This window comes from Lepidochelys kempii, chromosome 8, assembly GCF_965140285.1.
Source record: "Lepidochelys kempii isolate rLepKem1 chromosome 8, rLepKem1.hap1, whole genome shotgun sequence".
Lineage (NCBI taxonomy): Eukaryota > Metazoa > Chordata > Testudines > Cheloniidae > Lepidochelys > Lepidochelys kempii.
Genome location: NC_136387.1, coordinates 79,571,176 through 79,591,750, shown reverse-complemented (window position 1 = coordinate 79,591,750; position 20,575 = coordinate 79,571,176). Strand labels below are relative to the sequence as shown.

The 20,575-nt window shown below is 39.5% G+C and overlaps 1 protein-coding gene across 3 annotated transcripts in view; it reads left to right on the top strand.

The window, feature by feature from the left end:
• PRKACB (protein kinase cAMP-activated catalytic subunit beta) overlaps positions 1–20,575 on the top strand; it is a 116,847-nt gene that overhangs the window by 69,796 nt on the left and 26,476 nt on the right. For all 3 annotated transcript variants that reach the window (XM_073357219.2, XM_073357220.2, XM_073357218.2), the window contains exons 2-4: positions 15,777–15,838; positions 16,848–16,976; positions 19,867–19,965. In XM_073357219.2, the coding sequence (XP_073213320.1) occupies positions 15,777–15,838; positions 16,848–16,976; positions 19,867–19,965 (290 nt within the window). The remainder of the gene's footprint in view (positions 1–15,776; positions 15,839–16,847; positions 16,977–19,866; positions 19,966–20,575) is intronic.

Genomic DNA, 20,575 nt, shown 5'->3' with positions numbered 1-20,575 from the left:
TGACATTGTAAATAAGCATGTAGCATTATCTCCTGTAAATGTAAACATACTTGTTTGTCTTCGTGATTGGCTGAAGAAGAAGTGGGACTGAGTGGACTTGTAGGCACTAAAGTTTTAAACTGTTTTGTTTCTGAGTGCAGTTATATAATAAAAATTCTACGTTTGTAAAAAGAAAAGGAGTACTTATGGCACCTTAGAGACGAACAAATTTATTAGAGCATAAGCTTTCGTGAGCTACAGCTCACTTCATCAGATGCATCCGTAGCTCACAAAAGCTTATGCTCTAATAAATTTGTTTGTCTCTAAGGTGCCACAAGTACTCCTTTTCTTTTTATGGATACATAAAACAGCATAACAGACTAACACGGCTGCTACTCTGAAATGTATATTTGTAAATTTCACTGTCGCTATAAGAAGATTGCACTACAGTTCTTGTATGAAGTGAATTGAAAAATACTATTTCTTTTGTTTCTCTTTTTTAATCAAACAGAAGGTGAGCCAAGGGGAGGGGCAAGGTCACATTGTATTTTGTCAGTTTTCTCTTGGTGAGATCCTGTGTGGAGAGAAGCAGAAGGCTGGAAGAAGAAGTGGGGAGGGTTTGAGGAGTGAGTGAAAGGTGTAAAGACAGCTGAGATGGAGGACATGGGTTTCAGTTAAGTTAGAGAAAGTTCTTTAGCTAAGAAGATAGAAGAAGAGAAGGAGGAAAGAATGAATTTGTAGTATAGGGAGTCAGTCTGGTCATGGATTTTCACCAGACACGTTTTGCAGCATGAGAAGAGGAGCAAAAAACGTGGGTTTTGGGGGTGAACCAGGGCTGAGGGGTGGCAGGATGGACCTTGCTATGGGAGAGGGGGCAAAGAGTCAAGGCTGAAGAAGAATGAGGTGTGGAGAGAGTCAACAGCCAAATCAGTGGAAGAGAAGGCAGAGAAGAGAGGGCTGTGAGCAGATGAGAAATCACAAGAAGGCTGAATGACAGCATGATGGGCAGCGGGAACGCAGTAACAGAGATTGGAGGAGAGAGAGCAGTGCTTGGTGAAGACCAAATCAAGTGAATGTCACTTTTAGTGAGTAGGATAGTTGAAACACCATAACTTAGGCCTCTACCAAATTCACAGTCCATTTTGGTCAATTTCACTGCCATAGCATTTTAAAAATTGTAAATTTCATGATTTCAGCTATTTAAATCTGAAATTTCCGGGTGTTGTAATTGTAAGGATCTGGATCCAAAAAAGGAGTCATGGGGGGAGGGGGGTCACAAAGTTACTGTGGGGGAGGGGAGTTGCGGTACTGCTCACCTTACTTCTGCGCTGCTGCTGGTGGCAGTGCTGCCTTCAGAGCTGGGCAGCTGGAGAGCGGCAGCTGCTGGCCGGGAGCCCCATTCTGAGGGCAGAGCTGCTGCCATCAGCAGCGCAGAAGTCAGGCTGGCATGGTGTGGTATTGCCAGCCTTACTTCTGTGCTGCTGCCTGCAGAGCTGGGCCCTCAGTCAGCAACCTCCATGCTCTGGGCACCCAGTTCTGAATGATACGGTATCACCACTGTTATTCTGCGCTGCTGCTGGTGGGCACTGCCTTCAGAGCTGGGCACCGCCTTCAGAGCTGGGCACCCAGCCAGCCACTGTCACTCTCCAGCTGCCCAAATCTGAAGAGTGCACAGAAATAATGGTGGAAATATTGCGACCCCCCCCCCAAAATAACCTTTTAACCCCCCCAGCCACTCCCTTTTGGGTCAGGACCCCCCAATTTGCAAAATACTGGTCTCATCTGTGAAATCTGTATAATACAGGGTAAAAGCACAGAAAAGCCTAGATTTCATGGGGGGAGACGAGATTTCACGGTCTGTGACGTGTGTTTCATGACCATGAATTTGGTAGGGTTCTAAGCATAACTTTTCTATTTCAAAACTTGTAAAACATTCTAAATTCATGTTCCTAGCTATTCTTTTTGGAAGATTGGACAGTCATTTGGCACCTTTACTGAGATAAAAACCCCCAAAACTAGGCAAATGCTTATTCTGACAACTTCTCCTTCTCTCAGATGCTCCCCTACAGGGAAGAAACATACCAAATTTAACAGCTAGCTCGGGTATTGATCATGTTGGATAAATGGTTATTTCAATATTAAACCAAGGTTATTTAATAGAATTCCTGATTGTCCTTTGTGCATCCAGGATAGTTGTTTGTTTTGTGTCCCTTTTCGGATAGCTGTTTCTGGAGGTTGCTGAGTACTTCATTACCGTGAAGGGGTCAGTTCCAGACAAGCCATGTTTTGACAAATTTGGTGCACCTATCTGCTATTGGACATAAAATAGCTGAATCAAAACATATGCTGTAGGATTCAAGATGAACTCTCAAGTGCATGCTAGGAGCAGTCAGCTAAGGAGATTACACAGGTGTCAGGGTTCCCAGTCATCAGATACTGAAATTCTCTGCAGGAAACCCAGTATTTACACTTGCTTCTCTCCCCAACTTGTACTTGGCTATCATACCTCAGATCTTCAAAGGTTAACCTTAGTAGTTAGGAGCTATCCAAAAGGAGGTATTTAGTGTAATCCCCTATCTAGCTGACTTGCTAAGGAAGTCTGGATCACTAAGAGGACAATATCATGGGCAGTAAAGCGTGTGGTAGAGTACATCTCAGAACCTGTAGAGCTGGTAATCGTAAGGATTTGTTTGTCAGTTATATATCTTCCTGTTGGATATTGGCTCATCTTGGTGCTCTGAGGGACTCTAGGAAGTATCTACTATTTCTGTCATTGAAAAGAGTGTAGACAATGAGATGACTCCAGAGTGGTGCAGATGCAAGAACTGGCATCTTCCTTGGAATTTTTCTGGGATAAATGCCTATCTCCCTTTGGTAATCTGATTGGGAAAAATCACAAATAAATCTGTACTCACTGATGATGGCATAGGATATTTCCTTAGATGTTGAATCTGGTACATGTTTTTCCCTGACTCCTCATGTGAAATGCTTTGAAGAAAGTGCAAATAAATAGATTTAAAAAATAAAACCTGTTTGGTCACCCCACAGAATGACTCAGAAGGTTGTAGCTCAGAGATGTATGAATGGCAGTTGTCAGAGTCATGTCCTCCTATTATGCAGCCATATAGCAAAGAATCTTGCCTTCAAAAGAAGGCATTTAGTCTGGAGTCTGAGAGAGAAAATGGTTACATTAAACAAAGTTGGTGTTGTTTTCTAGAAAGAAGGGTACTTCTGTGGCCTTCTTGTAAAGCCTAGGGATTAACCAATCACTGGTGCATGTCTTAAATATTCTCCATCAAAAGAGTTGTTTCCTCCAGCTTACAGTTTTTACCTGAGCCGGGTTGTTTTTATGAATTCTTTGCCTTCATTTCCTTAAGGGTATGTCTATATGGGTATAAAAGCCGCACAGTACGGCCACTACTGGCATGGGTCAGCTAATTCGATCTCGCAGGGCTCAGGCTGCTGGGCTAAAAATTGCTGTATAGACATTTGGACTTGGGCTCCAGTCCAAACTCTTGGACCCTCCACCCTTGCAGGGTCCCAGGGCTCCTGCCTAAGCCTGAATGTCTAGACAGCAGTTTTTCAGCCCAGCGCCCAAACCTCACAAGCCTGAGTTCGCTGACTCAAGCTAGCCATGGGCTTTTTATCCCCATGTAGACGTACCCTAAGTGTGTGGGTAACTACTGTACTTGTACTGCTACAGTGCATAACTGTAGTTTCCTGTCTCTTATTATTCAGATTCTTTAGAGCAGTCTTCTGCATTAGACACCATGTTATATCCCCTTGAATCTCCAGCAGTTAATTTGGATCGTAAAAACTGGTTAACTCAATTCTTATTTGTTTTTCACTTCCAAGATCATTTTTCTTGCAGCCGACATTTCTAGCAGGATAGCATGTGAGCTTCCAGTTCTTTTCTGTTCAACTCATGCCTTTCCTCTTGTCAGGATAGTCTCATACTATGGCTTTATCCTATTTCTCTCTCTAAAGTAGTTGCTCTATTATCAATACAATATAATAAGTAGCCTTATCTAGTTTCTGCCTACCCCTTTCTCAAGTAGACGAAGAAAAATTGTGGTGTGTACTTGATGTGCATAGAAATGTGAAAATTTGTTTATTTACACGACTTCCTTCTCCAGGAAGTCAGAGTCTCTGTGCTATTTAAGGGCTATAAATGGACCGCTAATACTTCTCAATTTGTTACTGTAGGCAACCATTTCCTTTAAAGATTAAAAGTACACTCCACAAGGGTTATTTCAGCATTCGGGCATAATGTGAATTGCTGAATCCCTACATAGAGATGCAGAGCTACTATACTGATTTACCCTGGTAGCCAGACCAGACGTGTCCTGTTAGCTTGAAGTCAGATATGAGAGTTTGTGTTTATCTGAGGCAGAGGTATCTATGGGTTGGGGGAGAGGGGTTTTCCCAAGGAGCAACCCTAGAAACAAGCAAGTTCTAAAGCAAGCTCTGGCTGAAGTTTTTCTCTCTGTTTATGTTAACAGTAAAATAAATCCCAAGAAGGGTGTAAATTTGGACTGTATGTAGTGTACTGTGTTAGAAGTGGGATAGAAATGTCACCTCCTTGCAGGAAGTTAATCAGTGAGTGACATGCACAGATCAACTACCTGCAGGTCTTTACACATGTTCTCTAATACAGTAACCTTAAATAATGGTCTCTGTGACAGCAGGCCAACAAGTCCTCCAAGCAATTTCTTTAATTTCTGTATTTTTAGGAGACAGACTAGCCCTTAGTACAGAGCCAGGATGGTACAGTGTCTAGAAAAGAAAAAGATTGGGTTGGCCCACATCTTTTGGTGTGGGAAATTTTGAGGGATGGATGGCTCAAATAAGTAGAAATGTAATTTAATTTGTGTATACATTTTATCTGCTAAATATTATGGTCTGTACTAGAAAACCTGATTGGCTTGTTGTGTATTCATATATATCTGGGATAGGCAGGCAGTTTAAACAACTTCCACCCAAGAGAGATCACCTAGCCAAAAAAATAGCCACTGTTTCCAGGGCACCACTACAAAATGTACCTGCATTGTAGAAACAAGGGTTTGAGATGTCAAGAGAATTGATATAAAGCTAGGTGGGAAAGTTGTGAAAACTGATGAGAGTCATTTCCCACAGGAAATCTTCAACTCTCAATATTCTGGGCTACTTGCAACATTTTAGATTATGAATGCCTTCTTTTTTTAAACCTAGGATTAAGTGACCAATATGATTTCTTTTAGATTTGACTTTTTAATCTTTGATAAAGTATATGCATCCTGTTTGAAGTATTAATGTTTTTAGTTTTAGATCCTTTATAATGTTAGAACTGCAGAAAATAATCACTCTTTCATCTTAATTGTTCATTTGTAATGTATTTAAATTTAAACTTTTTTATTAAGGGTAATGATTAAAACATACTGAAGTGTACAACAAACGTCTCTTAAAGCAAAGCAGGTACAAGTCTTGGTTGTCTCTGTGGTCATATGAGTTGATGTTGCATATACAGAAAAGTTCATTTCTTGAATTTTTAAGTCCAGGGTTTTACATTTCTTGCTTCAGGCCTGTTCAGCATTAGCTAATTTGTGTTTGGTTCTGCCTCCCTGGAAAGGCCCAAAATCAGTTCCACATTGTATTGTACTGTTCCACTCTGTTATTAACATTAACATTTAACCTTTTCAGCATCACTGCCTCTTTCATTTTGAGGGTCACTATTATATATTCTAAAGAGATTAGATTAATAATAAAGGGGTAATGATCAGTAATCACAATTGGAAGTATATTTGAGCTCACTACTCCTGCTAGGATGGAAGAATCAAAGAAAAAGTCAATCTGGCTGTAGAAGTCATAATGGAATGGAGAAGAAAGTATAATTTACCCTTTCCTCTTTATGCAAGAATCTCCAAACATCCCCCGTTTAAAATTCAGTAAAAGAGCTTTTCATTCCATGGTTGCTATAGAAACAGTACCTACCCTGCTATTAGGTTTAGAAGTCTGTCCAACTTCTCATACAAGACTCTATTGCAATTCCGTACCCGAAAACTAGGGAGGTGAGCGTTACACTTCTGCATTGTTTGAACTGAATCTTAAAAAGAAATTGCTGCTTATAGAGTTACGGCCATAACTGTTGAAAATAGTTGGGTTCTCTAACAAGAGCCCTTTAACAACTGTATAACTGCCTGAGGTTCAAACACAGACTTGGTTATAGTATTGTCAAGGCCAAGAGTTTAAACTCATGAATGAAACCATTTAAAGAAAAACAAATTGTCTGCCTTCTGATTTTGGGCCTTTAGGTGAAAGTTGCTTTCCTCAATTTGTGTACATTGCAGCTTCAAATTCATTCCTAAATGTGTGGAGCATGCAAATTGAAGAGGCTCCAATTACCAATATCTACCCCTTGGGTGCAGCAGCTGCCATTATATTCTCCTTTGCCCCTTACTTCATCACTGTATCCTGCCTCCCTCTCCTTCTCTGTTCCTCATATTTTTCTCCTACATTCTCTCCTTCTGCTTCTTACTCTCTGCCATAGCCCTCTGCCTCCATCTGAGGTTGTTCAGAATGGTGTAATTAGATTAGTTAATATCGCTATCCCTTTACTATTAGTTATATGCAGTGAAGTATTCTTGGCTCAGCCATTCTCTTGCTAATTTTTTGTTTTGTATTCATATTCCAGCACATGGGTGTCTTGCAGACATGCCCCATATGTGTTTTGATTTAAGTGTCCCATTCATCTATGTCAGAGCTTGAAAAATCCACTCTCCTAATTGTGACGGGCAAGTCATAAGTTTGCTCTGTCAAGTGAGGGAAACTATACTGTTAATTATTGCAGAATTTAAGTTTTGCTTACAAAAAAATTCTGGCCCTTTATAGTGTATGTCTACACTGCAGAGTTAGCTCAGGCTCTAGCCTGAGTCGTTGTTCCTAACCCTTGTCCATCCACAAAGAAAAGCCTCCATCATGGATTTGAGGGTGCTTTAAGCCTGGGCTAGCTGGCATAGCTGAGGATATAGGCTTGAGCTTCAGTTTTTCTTCAGCCCAGGCTGGCAACCTGCCTACTTTTCAGTGAGAAGGCAGGCTAGTCAAGCCTGAGTTCTGTTAGTCCTCTAATCATAACCTACAACTTTACCTTGGCTGTACTTTCTTGTGTACTTCCTCCCTTCTTCACTGGAAGTTACCCACACTGGCTAGCATTTTCATCCCAGATTTGCCTGCCCCATTTCTGCTGCATTTCTACAACATATGAACAGAGATGTTATCCAAGAAATCCATCTCCCATGCTGCCAGTTGGCCAGAGGCTGACACTATCCTTTTGAGAGATCTATGGTGTGATATCAGTAAGATGCATAATTTTGAGAAATGTACCCCAAATGACACTTTTTTTATGTTTAGTGGACAGGAAAGAAACAGGCAGAGAAGTCATTTGGGTGCCCTTCAAAACACTTTGTGGTGTGCAGACTGAATTACTCAATGACATTTTAATTAAAAGTTCTTGCTGCCAAATGCTTTTTGCTTTCACCTTCAAAACTCCAGTTGGAAGTTATTGGAAATTTATTTACTTTAAGTATTGTTCTCACATCACAGCCACAGTCTTCAGCACCATGCTAGGCAGGAGAGAGAGCAAAACCTGCAGATTAATACTTAGTGGCACAGTTTCATGGACTGGGAAAACCATGGGACTGGGAGAACCCAGAAGACTCTTTTAATACAGCACTATTGTGGAGGCATTTATGCAGGCCTAGCATGAGTAAGATTTGCATTGAGGATGCTTCACCCGTGCTAGGCTGGCCTGGGTTAACTCTGCAGTGAAGAGATATCCGTCGTTGTGAAGATCTTAATTTAAAATGCTGAACTGATGCAGAGCTAGCTGTCTTTCTGAGACTATAGATAGCCACAGAGCCCTGCTATTGCTTGTAGTTTTTTCAAGCAGTAACTGCATAAAATTAAAACAATACTGTGGCTAATTTCACTGCTGCTATTTCAAAATCTTGTGGGCAGCACTGAAACTTACCAGAATGTCATTTTCAGTCTGTTGCTGCTTGGGGGAGCTGAGCACTAGAGCTTGGAAAATCTTAACTCTACGAAAGGCAGAGACTGAAGTGTTCATGAGAGAGAGAGAGACTCCCCCTCCCCCCAAAAAAAGAACTGGGGTACAGGAGCAATGGGCGGGACTATTTCTGGCAGTCAAATCTTGGAATTAAGGAGGGCTTCAAATTTGAGGCACTCAAAAGACCCAAGTTGATACAGAAGACAGAATTCACTAGCAAGGTTCTCAGGGAAACATTCTTGTGAAACCCTAGCATCCCTTCCTAGCAGCCTGGAGTGAATTCTGTAGTTCTTACAATGGTATTGTCTAAGCAGCTTGCTGGTATGACCCCTGCACATCTTTCATATCAATTTATGAATAGTAGGTGTGTCATAAATATAAAGGGAAGGGTAAACACCTTTAAAATCCCTCCTGGCCAGAGGAAAAATCCTTTCACCTGTAAAGGGTTAAGAAGCTAGGATAACTTCACTGGCACCTCACCAAAATGACCAATGAGGAGACAAGATACTTTCAAAAGCTGGGAAGAGGGAGAAAAACAAAGGGTCTGTGTCTGTCTGTGTGATGCTTTTGCTGGGAACAGAACAGGAATGGAGTCTTAGAATTTAGTAAGTAATCTAGCTAGATATGCGTTAGATTATGATTTCTTCAAATGGCTGAGAAATTAAGTTGTGCTGAATAGAATGAATATTCCTGCCTGTGTGTCTTTTTTGTAACTTAAGGTTTTGCCTAGAGGGATTCTCTGTGTTTTGAATCTAATTACCCTGTAAGGTATTTACCATCCTGATTTTACAGAGGTGATTCTTTTTACTGTTTCTTCTATTAAAATGTTTCTTTTCAAGAACTGAATGCTTTTTTCATTGTTCTAAGATCCAAGGGTTTGGGTCTGTGGTCACCTATGCAAATTGGTGAGGATTTTTATCAAACCTTCCCCAGGAAGTGGGATGCAAGGTTTGGGAGGATTTTGGGGGGGGAAGACGTTTCCAAACAATGTTTTCCCAATAAACCCAGATAAACTTTTGGTGGTGGCAGTGGAAGTCCAAGGGCAAAGGGTAAAATAGTTTGTACCTTGGGGAAGTTTTAACCTAAGCTGGTAAAAGTAAGCTTAGGAGGTTTTCATGCAGGTCCCCACATCTGTACCCTTGAGTTCAGAGTGGGGAAGGAACCTTGACAAGGTGTCTTGTACATTTTAATTTTCAAGATGTGATTTAAGTACTGTATTTAAATTGAACCCATCACCATGGTGCTTGAGTGCTAACCCACTAATTTAAGGAAGTCTATCCTAATGGGACTAGGAAATCTACAGGTTTACATAGCTAAAAGAGCATGATTTATGGATTGCTAAGTAGTTCTCAGTCTAGTGTTCTTCATGTACAGGTTTGCCTAAAACTCTTACTTTTAAAATAAAATAATTTACTGGCTTCAAAATGGCAGTATGTAAGCAGAAGTTTTTCCTTTAGGAAACCACCATGTGTGTATCACTTCTTTCTAGCCACCCATGAAAATTTTGGAGACTTTCAAGAAAAGACCACCACGGAAGACCCTGACCAAAACTCTAGAAGCCACAGAGCTTTCTTTCATGAGCTGACTAACTTGCCCATACCATGCACCAATCTGACATTGGTTTTTAATTTTTACCAACTATCTTTCACATTGTCAAAACTCAGATATTTGCTTTTATTGAGGTTTTTGTCAATTGAGTTTGGTTTCTATTTAGAGAAGTTTAATTGAAAAGCTAATTCATCTCCTGGGAGACATCCTAATACTTAGCACTTACGTCTGTTTTCATCTCCAAAGACTTTTACAGGGATTAACAAATCCACACTTCAGCCACATGAGTTTTCGAAGTATGCCCATTTCATAGAGGGAAGACTGAAATAGTGAGATTATGACTTGGTCAAGACCACAGCGTGAGTGGGTGTAAGAAGTGGACTTAGAACTCCGGAGAATTCCAGTCCTATATTTAGACCATACCACTCTTCCAGTTGTTACTGTACCATGTTTCACTCATAAAACATTCATATTTATCTGTATAAAGGTTAGCTCTCAGGCAATAAAACTAAGCGATTGGTGTTTCTCACAGAATGAACTAAGTAAATATGTTGTTTTCTGAAACAAGATTAGCCTCTGTACATGTTTGTATATTGTGTCAGTAGTTGGAGAGTAGAGATTTCATAGAATATTTCATTTTATGACACTGATTATCTTTACAGATTTTAAATGATTATATCATAGTCCCGGGAATTGAAATTAAATTGTGTGTTTGATAAAGGGCATGCTAAATGCCAAGCAGAAACTGGCATTTAGCAGAGCAGATGGGGTGTTCATAGTAGTGCTCAGTATTTAGTTTTGATCCGTTTAATTTTTGCTTTCTTTCCATTTTGCAACCCTATCCATAGATTTCCCCTCCCCACCCACCACCAAATGTCTGGCTTGTTGGCTTGTGGGAGTGGGTGGGTTATACTTGAGAAAAACAAATACATATTTCTCAAAGTGTTCATGTGGGGGAGGCAGGGGAAGAAAGGCAGAGTAATTCAAATGGTCATGGTTCAGTACTAGCTGTAGTATCTGAGTGCACCCCCAATGTGTGAGACCTCGTGCCTTCATCTCTCTGAGTGGGATCCCCACGATTCCTCCACTCTTACACCAGGTCCTAGGATGTAGTACTCTGTGTATTCATCGTGCTTACTCCAGCAGGCCTGACTTGGCTCAGGATCTTCAGTTTTTCCCTTCAGGAGCTTGTGACCAGCAGTGAATACAGTGACCCAAATTATCTCCTTAAAACAGAATATTGTTTAATCTTAACAGGAGGAAAAAAGCATAGCACAAGAGAAAAAGGATTTTTAAAAACCCCAAAAGGATTTGCACACATTTGTCTTACATAAAGTCTTAGGTAGGCCTAGCTTATCTCAGACACTTAACCTCTGGGGGGGCCTGGGTCTCAGTCTGTTCCCGATAAATTGTGTCATTCATTGTTCTCGCTTCCCAGGCATTTGTTAGCCCTGCTAGTCCAAAACCATTTTAGGTGAACTCTGCAGTTGGTCAAGCATGAACATCAAAATGAATATCATTGTCTACAAAGTGTTGGGAAACTGTATATTAGGATCTACCTCCCCAGCTTCCTGAGTGCATTTCCTGACAATCGTGGTATTGAATTAACTTTGTATATCAAACAGCACATATAATATTCATAAATTATTACAGTGCAGCTGAAAATCAGTCTCTCTCTCTCTCACACACACACCTTAAATTAGGTTCACTCGTGCAAATCGGTGTTTTGAAGGAGTTTGCTCTATTGTACAATAATGGGACTGAAATTTTTATTGTGAATTATTTTGGTGATATTGCCTTCTATTTCTGTGCTAGCCAACACCCGCTGTACTGCTCATATAAACAGTCTTTAGAACAAGGTAAAGGGCAGAAAAAAATCATACGCTTTAAGATCAAAAGGGACCATCATGATCATCATGTGACCTACTGCACATTGCAGGACACAGAACCTCGCCTATAGACCACAACCTCTGGCTGAGTTACTGAAGTCCTCAAATCAAGATTTAAAGACTTCAAGTTACAGAGAATCCACTATTAATATTAGTTTAAACCTGCAAGTGACTTGTTCCCTGGGCTGCAGAGGAAGGCAAACCTCCCTCCTACCCCCCCTTCGCGATTTCCAGAAGATTACAGTAGTTAATCCAACATAATGCAATACATCTAGTTTTTATTTATTATTATTTATTTGTTATGTAATTGGGTTGGGACTGACTAACTTAAAGAAAAACACTTGATCGCCTCAGAAATTTTGCAAACAGCTTATTTCTGTGACTTTTCACTTTCACTTTTTAATGCAACCCTTCTCTTCCTAGATAAGAGCATTTAGCTGTGTGAGTTGTGTTGTGTTTTTTGTGTGTTTTGCTTTAGTACCTTCTACTCAAACATTCTGTGATATAGCATGATCCATTTTCTCTATGTGGGGGAAGACTGGTTCTCCCTGGAGTCTATTCTTTGGGGGGTTAGAGGGGCAGGTTGGAATTAATTTGTTTTCTCTATGTGTTTGTTGTGGAAATGCATAAAACCTTTTTTTTCTCTTTCTTTCCTCTCTGATCATCTCATCTGTGTGGGTGAATGTTCCTGCAAACCCTTGGTGAACGTATAGAGACCTTTGGTATGCTCATTCTTTCATTAGAGCCCAAAGTCACAGACTATGTTATAAAAACAATGAAGATTTAAAAACCAAACAAGTCCAATCATAACATTGAAAAATGGCTAAAATGTGCACTTGAGGGAAACTTGGAAGTCGTCATTTGATAAATCTGTCATTTTACATGGTTTTGTCACAGCTTGGCACTCCAAAAAGTGATTTTTGTATGATATTTTCCTGGTACTGGCCACTGGTATCAACTCATTAACATGAATGTTGCTTATGTATTTAAAAAACAATACCTACAAAACTTAAATGCATGTGTTGGTGTTCTGAGACCAGGGTTGAAATTTTCAAAAGTGCCTAACACCCATTTTCCAAAGTTTCTTTGACATTTAAGTGGTTAAGTCACACTGACAATCATTTGAGTTTTACTGGGGCTTAGGAGTCTTGGTAGGGCTGGAAAATGGGACCTAGGCTATGTCTACACTAGAAGTGCTTTACCAGTGTAGGAATATCAGTATACTATGCTGGCAAAACGCTACTAGTATAGACGCAGCAATACTCAAAAGTTGTGCTCTTTACCAGTCTAGTAAAATCAACTGCCATGAGCTAAACAAGCTATACTGGTAAAAGCACAGCTTTGCTGGTATAGCTACATTTACAGTAGGGGCCTTTGTGAGCATGTTGGTAAGGGATCACCTCTCTTCACTTTCCTGACCGACATAGACGTCTGTAGGGTAGATATAGTCTTAGGCTCCTAAGTCACTGAGGTGCTTTTGAAAATTTTATCTCCAGATGTTTTTATGGTAGGGGCTTTTTTTTTCAGTTAATTGTAACATATTATAACTTTTCAGGTTTATAGTATGCATATTTAAAGGATAAATAAGTGGGATTTAGAAACTTTGTTTAAAGAAGCTATTCTCGTCGTTGCCTCTGAAGAGAGCAGATGAAAAGTGAGGTAGGATAAAGGTAGAGGATTTATATGGAAGAAGAACTCCTGTTGCCTCTTGGAGTTCTAGGACTGAACAGCATTTTTTCTCATGTTTCAAGCAACTTGACACTCTCTCTCCAGTATGCTATTTTTTTTTTAATATTTAGAATGTTTTATTCCATAATTAGAATAACGTAGAAAGGGATGGTTACTTGTAAAATGCTCTAGTTCATAAATTCTCTGTGAAATTAAATATGGAGGAATTTTAAATATATATATATATATGTTTTACACAGACAATGATAGATGCCCTGGAGATATTTAATGAGGCCAACAATGTCCATGAAAGAATATGATTCAGTGAGGAATAACAAAACATAAAATTTTGTTAATTTTTTGTGTCTGCTCTGAAGTAAAGGGGTGAAGCGCTTTATGTAATAATGCTACATACGCCACACATTTTGGTGTCCTTCCAACTACTCAAAACAAAACCTGAAGTATTTGTTTTGCTTTCTTGTCTTTATTAACTTGAAATATTTTTTCAGGTTACTTGAATGTAATTCAAAGTTAGGTTTATAAAACTTGGTCAAAAAGTGATTGCCTTATTCTTCTTTCCCTACTGGGTCAAAGACAATGAGGTGTGAAATCAGATGTTCATAGTTCCTCTTGTAGTAAGGAGGAATTTCATGCCATGGGAAGGCCTACCCATTACTCTCCTTAAATGAGATTAGGCTTCAAAGGCAAAAGGAATGATTTATATTTCCCCCCTTCAGGGTGGATGTGCTAAATATTTTATGGATCACTCACTAAAATATTTAATTTTAGTTTGCTCTAACACTGATTAACATAATTTCTTCATACAAAACTTGTTTTCTAGTTACTATTGTGTTCCTATTTCCATGATTCCTAAAGCCAGGGATAATGTATATTCCTCACCACTCTCATTGCTGGGTTCTTTTAAACTAACATTCTGGGAGAGAAATTAAATTAGGGATTATTGAATAATTAGTGAGTACTGATTATGCTTCCTTTTAAACAGAGATGCCAAACCTACAGCCTGTGAGCTATCCACTGTCCACCAGAGCATTTCATAAGGCCCGTGGCTGGTTTCAACACAACATACTAATAGCCGATTCTTTAACGTTTTGTCATCATGTTTACATAATTTTAGTTTACACTAATGTATAAATAGACAATACTGAACTTAGAAACAGCCTCTCTAAATACATACAAAACAAGTTGAACTTAAAATATAAATCAATATAGGTGACTTTAAATCTTGTTAAAATATGTAGAATCTGTTTGCCCCACACAAGGTTATGCTTAGGTTTACATGGCCCTCCTGCATAATAAAGTTGGGCACCGCTGCTTTAAACATTGCTCAAGTCTTTAAGACTGTATCTGCTCTGAGGATTTTCTGAATTTCCCCCTGCCTCTTCCCCCTGTGCCAGCAGTGCAGACCAGCCACTGGCATTTTTATCCTAGAGTTGTCTAACTTCAGAACTAGGTGGCATAGTGGTAAAAATACCAGTGGCTAGTCTGCTTTAGGGATCCCACCATTTGCTAGCATTGCTGGAGCTGCCCCAGTACTAGAGCAATGGTAGGAGAATTTTAAAAAATATTCTGTATAGATGAGGCATACCTATTCTTTGAGTAAGCAAACAAAGGAACGTCCTTACTTATCACATGATTGTTTTTAGCCAATCATAAAACAGGATTTTCTTTTTTAGCGGCAGAAATGACAATATCTTGTTAAAATATGTTTCTGTATACTACTCAGAAAATGCTTGATTATGTTGAATTTCTTTTAGAAATTACCGATAGCAAAACTCATCAATACAGAAAACCTACCACTGCTAATCTCATGTTATGTGGAGTGACCCCAAGAAAACAAAATACGCATGAGTTATTAATGGTGATTCTCTAAAAAAGCCCCTGTTTTTCATTGCATCTATAAAATATCCTACACTGATTTGGCTGATAAAGACCTTCTAGGATTAAAATATCTGAAAAGTGATCTTGGATTACAATATGCTAGTGCACATTTTAAACAGTCATCCAGAATTGTACAGTTGCTACATTGCTTTAATTTCAAATGGGAAATTAATTCCTTAAATGTTTATTCTCTGACTGTGGGCATCTCTAATGCGCAGTGTTGTAGCCCTGTGTTTTGTCTGTGCTTGCAATAATGCTGTGCAATTTGTACTTCTGCTTGCAATCAGCCTTTAAATAAAGGTGATGGGGGAAAAAAAGGCAATGAGAACTATTTTGTTCTCCAATTATTGAAAGTATAACTTTTAAAAAAAAGTTTGCCTTAGATGAATGTAGATTATTTGCAAAGGGCAGGTTTTTTCCAGTCATTTTGACAATGCTTAACATCACCTTAAAGACTGCTTGCGTGTACAGTATTGTGGGTCATCTGACTTAAAGTAGATTAAGTAATTTATATAGAAATATGTAGTACTTCAAAAGAGTTAGGGGTCTACTAGAGATACTGTAGAAATCTTAAAGATGCTGGAGCTTGCTTTGTGTTTAGTAAAGGCAAATAGTCTATTTAGTGTACGAGAACTGAAGAGGAGTTTATCATGTACTTTTATTTAAAGCAACCATACTTAATAGATACGTTTCAAACCTCTGCATTACATGTTTAGTGAATTGAACTTGAGAAATTTTTTTTGTATTTTCAGTGAAAGAGTTCCTAGCCAAAGCCAAAGAAGATTTCTTAAGAAAATGGGAAAGCCCCCCTCAGGTAAGAAACTGTGATTTAAAATACAAATGCATTGCATGACTCTTACTGGTAGCTTTTCTGGAAATGAGTTCAGTATCCAGTACTCAGATACGACTGTGGTGGACACTGCAGAAAATCGAAGATATTTTTCAGTACAAAAACTGTTGAGGGAGTGTGCATGCTAAGAATTTAACACCATTATTTGTAATTGCAGTTGAGATCAGCAAAGATGCTTTGGTTGTTGGTCTCAGAAGCTTGGGAAAGAGCATTTTTAGTGATAGGTTACTTGCTATGAAATTCATTCTCACTGACAATTTGATAGTTTGAATCTTGCCACTCTTATGACCTATTACAACTGGCTTTTCGTAACCGGACACGTTGGTATATCCTGGACATTCCCCTTGGAAATTTCTCTCCTGGTTGGTAATCCTTTGGTTTTAGGGAGAAATTTCCCTCTTAATGAGCGAGATTGCATAGTATATGTTTCCTATTTGGAGAAAAAGTTGTAATTTTACTTACTTTTCAAATAGCGTTCACATATTGTGGTGATAGATATCTTTTATAAATGTGTTCAAATATGAATTCTAGACAATGTATGAATGGTAGTTCCTCAATACATTCCCACATAGAATTCTCTTTAGAACTTAGTTGTGGAAACTTGATGACTGTAATCTTTTGCAGGTTTTGTTTTCTTTTTTCTTGTGTTAACATCATGATCTCCTTGCAGCTAAATTCCCACTGCTTGCTAGATACCATCTTGATAACAATATTTCTGTCATTTTAAAACATAAATTAAATTAAATCCCTTTCTATTTTAATGCAAGCACTATTACAGTTCTCTCAATCCAGTTGTTCATTGTGTGAAATTATATTAACGTTAGTTAGCGCTCTAGTTTGTTTTAGCTGTGACAGAAGAAATTGCATCCATCCTCTTTAATAAATGACTACATTTTCCATCACTAAGTGTCTCTGTGTACCAAAACTGTAATAATTATTTATTAATCTGTTATACTTTGTTGTGTTCATGTAGAATACTGCTGGCCTAGATGATTTTGAGAGACAAAAAACCCTTGGAACAGGATCATTTGGACGAGTTATGTTGGTGAAATATAAATCCACAGAACAGTATTATGCTATGAAGATACTGGATAAACAGAAGGTTGGAGCATTTTATAATTATACTAATTTGTGTGGTTAAAAACTGTCTTTGCTAGCAGAGAGCATGCTGTTCATTGAAATCATTGTGTGTGGTCTGAAAAATTGTTGTATCTTATTATTTTCACTTTTCATGCTGTTACAGTGGGTTTTAGCTGGCAGTTGTGCCTCTGACAGGAAAATAGAATTGTTGAGCTTTTTTATTTTTTTTAACAACTCTGTGAGAGAATTACCTTGTCCTAAGGATTCAATATTTTTTTAAAAGCATAAGTAAAAAATAAGTCCTGCAGTCTAGTCAAAGCATAAGACAATTGTACGTGGATGATCATAGTTCATTCCCTGGCTCTTTGGATTTGTAGTGTTTTGAAGAGAATACGTTTGGTTCACCCATCTTTTTTTTTTTTTTTTTTGTTCATTGTCCTATTGTCTTTTCTCTCTCTCTTTTTTTTTTTAATTGTGTGGATTTTTTTCTCTTTTTTTTTATAACCTATTTTGATTAGGACTGTGAATTAATTGCAGTTAATACCTATGGTTAACTTAAAGCAAAATTAATGCGTTAATCGCATATCTTTGGGCAGGGTTGGAGGCGGCGGCAGGAGGGCTGTGCAGCTCTGGAGGTGGGGGAGGAAGGGCTAGAGCAACCCCAACCTGCTGCTTCCTGGGCAGCGGGGGATAGGGTTGGTAGGCGCCTGGTTTTCAACCAGAAAATGGACCCTGGCGGCTCCTGTCAGCACAGCTGACCTGGCCGTTAAAAGTCCAGTTGGCCACAGCGGCCAGCTCTGCACGGCTCCTGGAAGTGGCTGGCATGTTCTGCTAGCTCCTAGGCACAGGGGCGGCCAGGGGGCTCTGCACGCTGTCGCTGTCGGCAGGCACTGCCCCCGCAGCTCCAATTGGCTCTGGTTCCTGGACAATGGGAACTGCAGAGTCGGCACTTGGGGTGCGGGCAGCATGCAGAGCTCCCCTGGCTACCCCTGTGCCTAGGAGCTGGCGGGATATGCTGGCCACAGCGGTCAACCAGGAACTATGGCCAACGGGAGCTACCGGAGCTACGGGAACCATGCCTACGGACGGAGGCAGCGCATGGAGACCCTTGGCCATCCCTGCACCTAGGAGCTGGAGGGCCATGTTGCCACTTCCTGAGAGCTGCCTGATGTAAGCACCGCCCATAGCCTGTACCCCCTCCTGCACCTGAACCCCCTACCTTAGCCCTAAGCCCCCTCGTGTACCCAAACTCCCTCCCAGAGCCTACACCCCTACCCACTGTCCCAGCCCAGAGTCCCCTCCGGCAACCCAAACCCCTCATCCCTGGCCCCAACCAGAGCCCTCACCCCCTCTTGCACCCCAACCCCTGCCCCAGCCCAGTGAAAATGAGCGAGTGAGTGAAGGTGGGGCAGAATGAGCGAAGGAGGATGGATGGAGTGAGCAGTGTCAGGGCCTGGGGAAGAGGTGGGGGAAGGGTGTTCAGTTTTCTGCAATCAGAAAGTTGGCAACCCTAGCCAGCGGGGAGGGGCTGGAGTCCTGCTCCCCGAGGGGGGCTGAAGCCCAGAGCCCCCAGCCCTGAGCTTACATTTGAAAATATAGAAACCCCCCCAAAATTTAAATAAATGGTGTTCTAATATTATTTAATGTTGTGATTAAAACTGATTAATCATGATTAATTTTTAATTGCTTGACAGCTCTAATTTTGATTATTTTCTTGGGTTTTGTCCCCCCCCCCCCCCCCCATTTCCCCACTCAACAGAAGGCTGCATGTTGCCAGGACAGGTGAGCTTAGTCCCAAGGGAACAAAGATGAGCAGCATGGGCCAGTTGGCTGTTGTTTGGATGTGGAGCCCTTTACGCATGAGCTACTCCTATGTCTTGCTGGAGTTTTGACTATTGGGGAGGCAGTCACTTTCAAAGGAGTTGTCTGCTGTTTGTCCTGTATCCAGGGTGGTGCAGGTTTCACTGCTACACTGCTCCTGCTCTGCCCCCTGAAATAGTCTGGTATCACTAGATTGGGTAATCCTATACGTGTGCAAAATAAACCATATATATTGTACTGGCACTAAATTTTAAAGAGTAAAATTTTCAAGTTCAGAGAATTTGACACATAATTTATTAACTAGATATTTCTAAGAAGAGATTTTGTTTTGGCATGCATCTGATTAAATATATACCATGTGTAGTACTCTTTGCTTACTACAATTAGTACTATCGACAGTTCAAATAGAGTGTAAAGAAGATCTAATTGATTGTTTCTTGTTAGGTAGTTCCTACATTTTTCAATTACGTTTGTGCAGGAATGTCTTTGCTTCATAGCAGCCATTAGCAACGATGTTTCACAGAATATGCTAAAAAGATCATGTTAAAGTACAGAAACAGCTGATTTTAAAGATAACGTTTTTGCTTTTAATTATCTTCTGCTCAAATGTAACTGACTAGGGTTTAGATGGAATCTACTCAAACATTCTTCAGCATAAGCAAACTGTATTGTGCATAGCAGTGGTTCTCAAACTTTTGTACTGGTGATAAGTTCAACACCCTTATTGATAATGGGTATGGAGATTCAGTACCCTGTCACTGTTGCAGATGACTGCCATTAGGTCAGCTGGGTGCATTGTAATGGATGTGTGAAATTTGCCCCATTGGTTCCTGTGCTCCAATTTTGGTGATCTAAAAAGGCCTTCAATTACTAAAGATATCCATTAACCATGATTTAAGAATTATAAACTCTCTTAAAATTTTAAGGAAGGAAATTCTAAATATGACTTCGTATTGTTGTTGTATCAGAAAGCCTTTCATTTAGCCATGTGTATCTACATGTTTCACATTTCAGTTCAACTTTAATATGTTTATTGGAAAACCCAAGATGTTCTGTTTAGACTGAAAAATTTAAAGATTGTTTGTTTGTAGGTTGTCAAACTGAAGCAAATAGAACACACACTGAATGAAAAGAGAATATTACAGGCAGTGAACTTTCCTTTCCTTGTGAGACTGGAGTATTCTTTTAAGGTAAATATTTTGAAAGCAGTTGCTTCAAAATGTGAATGAAGTATATGCTCAAATTTTAGATGTGTACAGATAACTTTCTTGCTCAGTCTGTAAAGCCATTGCACTATAATGCAGTTATGATAAAGTACATCACATCCTCCTAAGAATTATTAATGCAAAATTAATTTTCTTCTCTGCCATGGGTAATATAAAGTATGTGCTTTGTGTTCAAAGTACTAAGTAAATTATGAGTAATACGCAGTAATTCATGCTTTTGGTAAAATGTACTTTGCATAAAACCTTTCCATGAAGGGACACTATCAAATTGAAATGTAGCCAATTATTTTTGTGTTGTGTTAGGCTTTGCATTTTTTAGTGTAATTTCTCTCATCTCTTTCAGTCGTAATAATCTAAATGATAATTGTAAAAATCATTAGTAAAACTTTCAAATAGAAGTAACATTTAAAGTTCATGCTGTCCCTTTAACTGTGTACTCCTGGGGAGAATTATGCTAAAGCAAAAAGAATAGGTCTTTCTCCATCATTCTTCTTTCCACTATCAACACCAGCCTATATATATAACCAATAAAGTACGTGTGTACGTTACATGAAGAAGCACGTTATCTATTTTG